At 39.7% G+C, this 8,334-nt stretch overlaps 1 protein-coding gene across 1 annotated transcript; it reads left to right on the forward strand.

Annotated features, from left to right (window-relative positions):
* Positions 1-1,151: 1,151 nt before the first annotated feature.
* On the forward strand, positions 1,152-6,424 carry LOC141010702 (uncharacterized). The gene is made up of 8 exons (XM_073483790.1): positions 1,152-1,206; positions 1,956-2,080; positions 2,332-2,697; positions 2,885-3,134; positions 3,230-3,453; positions 3,546-3,693; positions 5,330-5,439; positions 5,771-6,424. Exons 1-8 carry the CDS (start codon positions 1,167-1,169, stop codon positions 6,077-6,079), a joined length of 1,572 nt encoding a protein of 523 aa, XP_073339891.1. The 5' UTR covers positions 1,152-1,166; the 3' UTR covers positions 6,080-6,424.
* The last annotated feature ends 1,910 nt before the right edge of the window (positions 6,425-8,334 follow it).

The raw sequence follows: 8,334 nt of genomic DNA on the forward strand, positions 1-8,334 counted from the left end.
AGTAGTATGCTGCTGCAACTCAAAACAATATAATGATGAGTTAATTACATAGATATTGCTCACAAGTCCAAACTCAGGTAAATCATTGGAATTAACAGCAGTTACAAGTAATGTCTTCTCCCGTATATATTTATTACCATTTAGATTAATCCATTTTACAGACACTGCATTGTCTATGTCATCAGTTCCAAGGAAAGCCCTTGTTTTTTCTTTCAAATACGACATGTTGCGTATTTCTGAAGTTGGTCCCAACGCACACTCGTTAAAAAAAATTGGGTGTTCAGAATAACTTACATTTTGACAACATTCATACATTTGATTATGCCTTATTAAAGACTTGCAAAGTATTAAAGTATTAAGTCTTTTCAACTTGCTAATTGTCTGTAGACCAATGACAGGAGCAAACAAAATTTTAACAATTTCTATGAGTTCAAGAATTATTTTGTAGTATTCAGTATCTTTAGCTGTATCAATAAGAAATGGCAATATCTTTAGTAGAACAATCATTTGGCCTGAGGATTGCTTCAATTTATTATCACTTGAAGCTAATGTGCTGTAAGCTATAGGGCTTGGTTTGTCTTTGACATCAAGTGGAGAGTAGGGAAATCCAGTTAATGCAGTATTGAGAACATCCAAGTCTAGTTGACCTAAAAGAACTAACTGTTTTAACACACACTTTATTTCTAATGGAGCAATGCCTTCAAGAAATCATTTCCCCCGTTTTTAGCCTGAGTTAACTAGCTGGAGTCCGACCTGCGTTTGCCCCTGCTCTGTCTGAACCGTCTGAACCATGACCTGGTGATACGTCCTGGTTATTGCTCACACCATAATTCAGTGTCTTATGACGGCAGAAACGACTTGCCATTTATCAATTATCACATGAGTGTGCCTCGATTTTAATAATTATAAAGTAATATAAACTTATTTAGATGAATATAATTTGTATAAATTCAAAATAAACTCATTTAGGCTGAGTGCCCACCCCCGCTCCCTCTTGGAAGATGGTACAATCCACCCTGTCGCGCTTTTTTTTTTTTTTTTTCTCCGCTTGGAGTCCGTTGCAATTTGAATTAGGCCTACACAGCAGCTATTCCGGAGGTTACCTGCTGCTGCTCGAAATGTATTATTCTCAAACATCGATTATGGATGGATATCAGAGTCAAAAGATGGACAAACTGGACGAGGTTGCAATTGCCACACTCAGAGGTATGCTACAGGGGTTACTTTTATGTTGTGCTGGCGTTGTTTACCTATCTTAACGATTTGTGGATTTGCTAATGGGCTAAAGTTTAGCAGCTTATCTACATCAAAAAACCAGCTGGTGTTGCATTATGATTCCCATCTAGAAATAGGTTAAGTCTAATTAAGCTTTGGGTCCATGTTGTTAATATTAGGGGCTGTAAATGCTGAAAAATGCCTGGTTGTAAAATGTTAAGGGTTAATTGATTAAGCAGTGCACATGCCCAGGCAGGAGCCGGAGCCGTTGGAGCTCTTTTGCGCGCACAGGACCCCGGTTCAAGTCTTGCCACTGACTCGGTGTTTGTTACCTTGGCAACCCCCTCCCCCTCTCCCCCCCGCACAATAAGTACAAGGCGCCTGAGTTTAATCTGTATGCTAACGCATTTGTTTAAAGGTGCCATTTGTGGTGCCAATTGTCTATCAAGCTTTACAATATTAACTGACATGAAATGTGAATGCATTTTATCTAGCAAGGCTCTATTGTCACTCTTACTGTAGTTTGCATGGCTTCAATATATGTACCGGTAATTTATAAATGCTGTCAAATTCACTCACTGCTCTTGAAGTAAAAATAGGAAAAATTTGTAAAATGTCCAAACAGTGCTTATTGTACAAGGGGTGTTGGCAAAATGTCCTCACCTGCTATGTTAAAATCTGAGGGAATTCAATGATAACCTTTGTTTCTTGGCCCTGACTGTAACTGTTCTATATTCCAGCTGCTAATATTGGAGAAGACTTACTCCACTCGCTTTCCCGAGACGACATCAAAGACCTCTTTCCTGGTCCTGAAAATTTCTTGAGGCGGCGGGCTATATGGCTTGTTGTAAATAAAGATGAAAAGGTCAGGTTTGTATTTCACAGTACAACAGAACTGTTTAACAGTACAACATTTTTCCAATATCACAGTTTAAATCTGGTTCATATACATAAATATGTCATTTGTTTAGACATTTCTGCTTTGAGTCCATTTCAACAGTGGATATAAAATAAAAAAGTGCTTTTTTAATCCCCAAAATGAAAATGCTTGAACTAACAAGTAAGAACATACTATGACAAAGTTACTCAATAAATGTTTGTGTCAATGTGTTTTAGGTGGATACTGTTCCCGAAATTCAGCAATCACCCCCCACTGGAGGCAGTGACCTTTCAAAAGAGGAGGCCAATACTTCTAAATTTGTGACTATGTCAAACCCAGAATACATAGTCTTCACAGACAGTGAGCTTGAACAGGTGCGACGCTCCTACTTTGAACAGAAACGGCTGGGGACCGAGCACAATGTGACCCTATCCAAGGAGCTCTTCTGCCGACTCATAAGAAACACTATGACTAACATGATCTCCATCGCAAGAGCCACAGAGGACTCCAGATACCCCACCAAACATGAGGTGAATGCCATGGCAAAGCGACTGGTGGATTACTATCCAATGATAAAAGACAGGTCATCAAACAATGAGTGGGTGAGTAGATTTTGTCACTTTTGCTTGTTGCTGGTATGATGTTAATACTGAGATTTCTGTTCATACAGTGCTAAATCGTGACAGAAAGTTCAAATGGAGCAAGACATTGCCGAAAGATATAATTAGAATATAAGAAAGTTTGAGCCTATTGTCATTTTTTTTTATGTTAACTATATATGCCTCGCAGGAGCATGTTGCCAAAAAGCTCATGAAGAGACTCTCAAATGTCAGAAGTCCAAAGAAGGCCAAAGGTCCTCCTTCCAAGAAACCACGACAAGAAGTCAGTTCAGACGTTGCAACTACTGACTATGATGGAGATTCCAGTACATCCACCATTATTCTGGAACGGTCACCTGTTAGTCCCATGGGCATCCCAGTAGATCTGTCACCTAGAACCAGCACCCCAGCGCAGAACCGGAACAGCAGTGATGAAGAATGTATGTATCTTATTACATTTAATTTGTCAGTTTTACTTGTTAGTTTGGAAATCTCATGTCCCCTTTCCACCATAACGTTCCTGTAATGTCTTCAGCTTGTTCAGTTGACATCATGGACAGCCAGAAAATCCAAGCAAGACACTACAAGACCCTCCAAGAAATGTACAAGTCCAAAAAGCCAAACAAAGCTGCGGTAACTCATTTGCTGAACATGGAATTTGAGTCTCGAAGACGCTTCATCACCTCTGATGTTTTAAAGGAGCAAGACAGAGCAACAAAGATTCTAGAGGCTTACCCTTGTTTCAGAGAACTGGATCATGTAAGTAATGTTGTTGGGTTTTTTTTTTTGAAGAAGTCATCAGAATGTACTTTTTTTCAGTTTTTTTTTCTTTATCTGAATCTATTTTTCAGGTGCTGGATGAGCTGCAGCGAATCATCCAACCGACCAACTCCCAGTACATATCAGAGATGCAGAACAGATGGAAAACCTTCTATTCAAAGGTCCAGTTTTATGGAGTTATGAAGAAGGCCATGAAGCCTCCTAAAACTTTGAATGGAGGTGAAGTCACAATACATTGACTTGTTCATTTTATATAATAATTAGAGATAGACCGATATGGTTTTTTCAGGGCCGATACCGATTATTAGTAGTCAAGGAGGCCGATAACCGATATTTGGAGCCGATATTCATTTGCAGTAAAAGGGAAAATATTGGCCTTGATGCAGTTATATTATGTCTTAAGTCTTGAACAGCAATATCCTGCTCCTCTCTACAAGAAACTGTCAAAGACAGCTTCAGGACACACTTCATCTAACAATATGTCATTTTCTGCTGCTTGGGATCTCAATCAACACAAAAAAAAGGTAGAGTAAAATAACTTGGTAGTTAAACAGCCATTATTGCCCTACAGTTTTCTCTCAGACGGTGCTTTGCTGTCAGTTTCTGCAGCTTCTCATGTGGCACACACACACACACACACACACACACACTTCTTTATTAATTAACTTTTAACTTTAGTTTTCTTAATTCTCTAGCCATCCCCTCAACGTGCTTCCCTGCAGTAAAACTAACTGAATTTTACTCACACACACACACTTCTTACTTTGATCACTGACTATTTCCCTATCAATATTATCAGCATCCTTGTTTCAAGTGATTAAACCGTTAAAAACACTAAATAGCCTGCAGCATCTTCTCTTTAATAATCAGTGTTTATCATAGGAACAGACAGCTGCCGCTAACGTATTGGGCCTCAGAGTAACGTCGTGAGTTGTAGAGTTTCGCTACAGTCTGCTGAGCGTCCAGAGCCAGGAGGAGAAAGCGGACCGGTGGGGCTACCGGCGGGCTACGTTACTATCACGGACTATTTCCATATCGATATTATCAGCAACCTTGTTTCGAGTGATTAACAAGCACGTCTGGAGGGACTGCGAGCGGAGAGGAGAAAAAGTTTTGCCGAACGGAACCGGCGCTGTTCCTGGGGGCTCGGTTTCGAAGGTAAGTTAAGGCAGCAGACTCTCCTGAAATTGTAATTAACATCCCAGTCCTCTACACTCAACTAGTAACATGACTGTGAGCCCATTAACGTTATATAAACATAAGCGGCAGCTCTGCTCGCTCGCAGTCCCTCCAGACGTGCGTGTTAATCACTCGAAACAAGGTTGCTGATAATATCGATATGGAAATAGTCCGTGATAGTAGAAGTCTGTGTGTGAGAGAGAGAGAGAGTAAAAACCTAATGAACTCAATTCAGTCCAGGTGAAGGCTGATTAGCATTAGCGTAACGTTAGCCCACCGATCCGCTTGGCTCTACACGCTCAGCAGACTGTAGCGAAACTCTACAACTCACGTGAGCACTGTGCATGCACAGCTTTCACTGCTGATTGGCTGTTACCTGTGCGTGTAACCAGAGCTTGTAACCACTCAGATGGTGCTGTGGGTGGGACAATGCTGGAGCCAAAATAAGAGCCAGAATAACCCAGAGCCAAAATAACCCAGTTTTAAATTGATCTCTTATCGGCCGTCGGATTAAAAAAAAGGCCGATGCCGATATGCGTCAAAATGCCGAATATCGGCGCCGATAATCGGCCCGGCCGATAATCAGTCTATCCCTAATAATAATGTCTCGTAATTATTTGTTATGTTAAAGTTATTTATGGTACCACCTTGTATTGTCCCTTTTCCATTAAACCAGTGGAGCATATCACAGCTGTCTTCAGAGCCATGCCACTGCTCTTTCCGTCCAGCACTTTGCCACCGAAGAAACTGGGCTCAAGCAGCGAGGCTCTTTTCCATGTCCTAGCGGTGAGATTTACAGACTTACTGAAACATTTCATAATATATGTTACAGTTTTTCAGGCATACATTTTATATTAGGTTTAGTTACTTTGAGATAAACTTTTATCATTTCAAAAGCTCCAAAGGGGAAGTGTTTTCCATAGTGTACTTAATGTAGTACTAACATCATTGGAACTAGCTGTGCATTCAGCATTTGCAGTGGGCTTAATGCTGAGGGGTTACTGTGACTGTTTGTTTTAAAGTACAATATGATTTCACTAATGTCCTAGTCCAGGTCTTAAGTTTATGTTACTTGCAATGTTTTTTCTAATCTTCTTGATTTATTTGTGTCATCTAGACTTCTGAGGATCCTAATGGTTTCATGCAGCAGCGACCCCTGTCTTCTCCGGTTCTGCTCGTTTCTGAGGACAACTGTATGATCGCCATCGGAAAAACACCTGTGACCACCTTCACCATAGACAGACTTAATGAGGGACTTCTCTACGTCATGGCATATTACTATGCCCTGCACATGACCTACCCCAAGTGCATTTCTACACTACTGTCAGTACTGCAGACAGAGGTACTTCAAGATTCAATTCATGAGCAGGATTTGACCCCTCACTACAAAAAAGCGATGGGTGAGTGGAAGTCATTCAGTGAGTGAGTCCCTTTGTCCATCACTCTGCCCCACTCTTCCTGTTGTAAGTATTTCAAAGAAAGATGATGTTCTGTTTAAAAAAAAAGTTCATCACAGTTAGACACATTTGTTGGTGAGATTGAAAACCTTTCCTGTGGGATAATATGCTGCAAAGCAGCTGCAACATGGTGTTTATTGCTGTAGTATGCTGCTACAATAACTGATGGGTTTTTTTGATAGTGAGGTTCAAATCAAAACTGGCTTTTCAATCTGTTAGATTATGATAGCTCTGGAATGTGGAAGTTGTCCTTTTTTGGATGTTGAGTTGAGCAATTGTATTGCAAAGTTAATAAAAAAATATTAAATGAGAAAGTTTTGGTGTCTTGATTTAAGACATCACTTATATTTGTTATGCTGTTTTAAGAAATGATGTCTTATTTTAACTACTTTTATGCTCATTATCAATCCCAGATTAAGGTGTCAATTCTTAAATTTAATTTAGTCAAGAGACTTAAATTCTAATTTTAAGTAACTTAATCTTAAATTAGTGTTTTTTTCATTGCTTGTTTTAGAAGAATTCGGGTTAATTTAAGATTTTCTGTCTAGTTTAAAGTCTCATTTTAGTCTTTCAGAGCCAAGAATTTTGGGCTTATTTTAAGAAATCTTGTCAAGCGAAAAAAGCTTACCCCATTGGCAGATTTTTTTGCTTGATATAGGATGATTTGATTGAATATAAGAATTTTTTGCTTCTTTCTAGAAGGGCTGTTTTTGCAGTGTGGGTTTCATCTGACACTGACAAAAGGCAGTCATCTACATAAAAATTGTGCATGCTTTAACTGCAGCAGGTGCCATTTTGTCCTTAGCATCCTCAGCTGTCTTCCTTAATGCAAAGTTGGCACCGCTGGGAGAGGATGTCGCCCCAAACAAGTGCACAACCATTTTGTATTCTTTCAAGGGCTCATTCAGGTTTCCATTCGGCCACCAGAGGAATCGCAGGAGGTCTTGATCCTCTGGTGGTACTTTCACTTGATGATACATTGCCTCTATGTCTGACATTAAACCAATGTGGTCATGTCTGAATCTTGTTAACACTCCTATTAGTGTATTTGTTAAATCTGGTCCTTGTAAAAGTTCTGTATTCAATGACTTGCCCTGATGATGCTGCAAATTCAAAAACTTCGCAAAGTTTCCCTTTTTGGGGGTGATATACCCCATGATTAGGTATGTACCACACACTATCATTTTCAGACACAGTCTCTTCTTTTGGTACTTCCACTGCATACTCTTTACTGATCAGGTCAGACATGAATCTCTGATACTCTTTATGAAAGTCTTTGTTTTTGACAAGTTTCCTTTCCAGGTTTTCTGCTCTCTGGAATTGTTGTGCCCCGGTGGCACAACAATTTCCACTAGAGTTGTGTGTTGTTTCACAAGTTGTCATGTTTTCTGTGGTGCTTTTCTCACTGCTCTTAACAGCTTCATTATCATCTTCCCTTGTGACATGAAGCATGTGTAGGAACACATGTCCATCGCCTCTGCATTCCATTGAGGTTCTGTTCTTGCATTAATTACTCCTCTCATCTGCAAGCTGACTGTTTTCAGGAAAGAGACGCCATGAAGTCTCTCACCTCTTCACCTGACTTGTTTTGCTTTCAATGAAACCGTCAGATGGACGCTTCACAGGAGAACCCCTCTCCTTTATTTACAGCTTTGGATAACCATTTGTCCTCTTCCCCCACTCAAGATATTGACACTCCTTTCTCTCAGGTCGGTTGAGTTCATCATCAAATGAATCCACTACAGAGTAAAAGTACTCTGGGCCTCTTCTCTGTTTTCCAGCCCTCCTGCCCTAATGGTTTACGACTACGCTTCTCTTATCACACATTCCAACCTATAATGGTTTCTGCACTCATCCCGATTTCAAGCAAGTTCTAAAATACCATTAAACCAGGAACTCATCCTCTTAATTTTAACAGATTAGGAAACAGTAAAAGAATTTCATAAAACTGATCTTTTTCCCGTTTCTCTACGATTAAGATTGACTGAGATCAAGTTTTAATGTTTAATCTGTCCTGTGTTCGGTGGAACCACAGCACCTCCTGATGACGAGCTATTTAAGAAATATTCTGTTTAATATGTTTATTGTTATCACCAGTAAATGTCTCTGATATGTTTTTGTTTTAACAAGTATTAGGCTAGAACTAGGAGAAATATGTATAAGTGATCAATTCTACCAGTTCTACCTACGGTATATTCAAGTGTGTTTTCTTTTACGTTTTAAT

This window comes from Pagrus major, chromosome 16 (assembly GCF_040436345.1).
Source record: "Pagrus major chromosome 16, Pma_NU_1.0".
Classification (NCBI taxonomy): Eukaryota; Metazoa; Chordata; class Actinopteri; order Spariformes; family Sparidae; genus Pagrus; species Pagrus major.

Coding starts and splice junctions, on each gene's coding strand:
- LOC141010702 (XM_073483790.1), top strand. CDS start 1,167: ATGGACAAACTGGACGAGGTTGCAATTGCCACACTCAGAG. Junction 1,207..1,955: donor TGCAATTGCCACACTCAGAG/GTATGCTACAGG, acceptor TCTATATTCCAG/CTGCTAATATTGGAGAAGAC. Junction 3,694..5,329: donor TCCTAAAACTTTGAATGGAG/GTGAAGTCACAA, acceptor CCATTAAACCAG/TGGAGCATATCACAGCTGTC.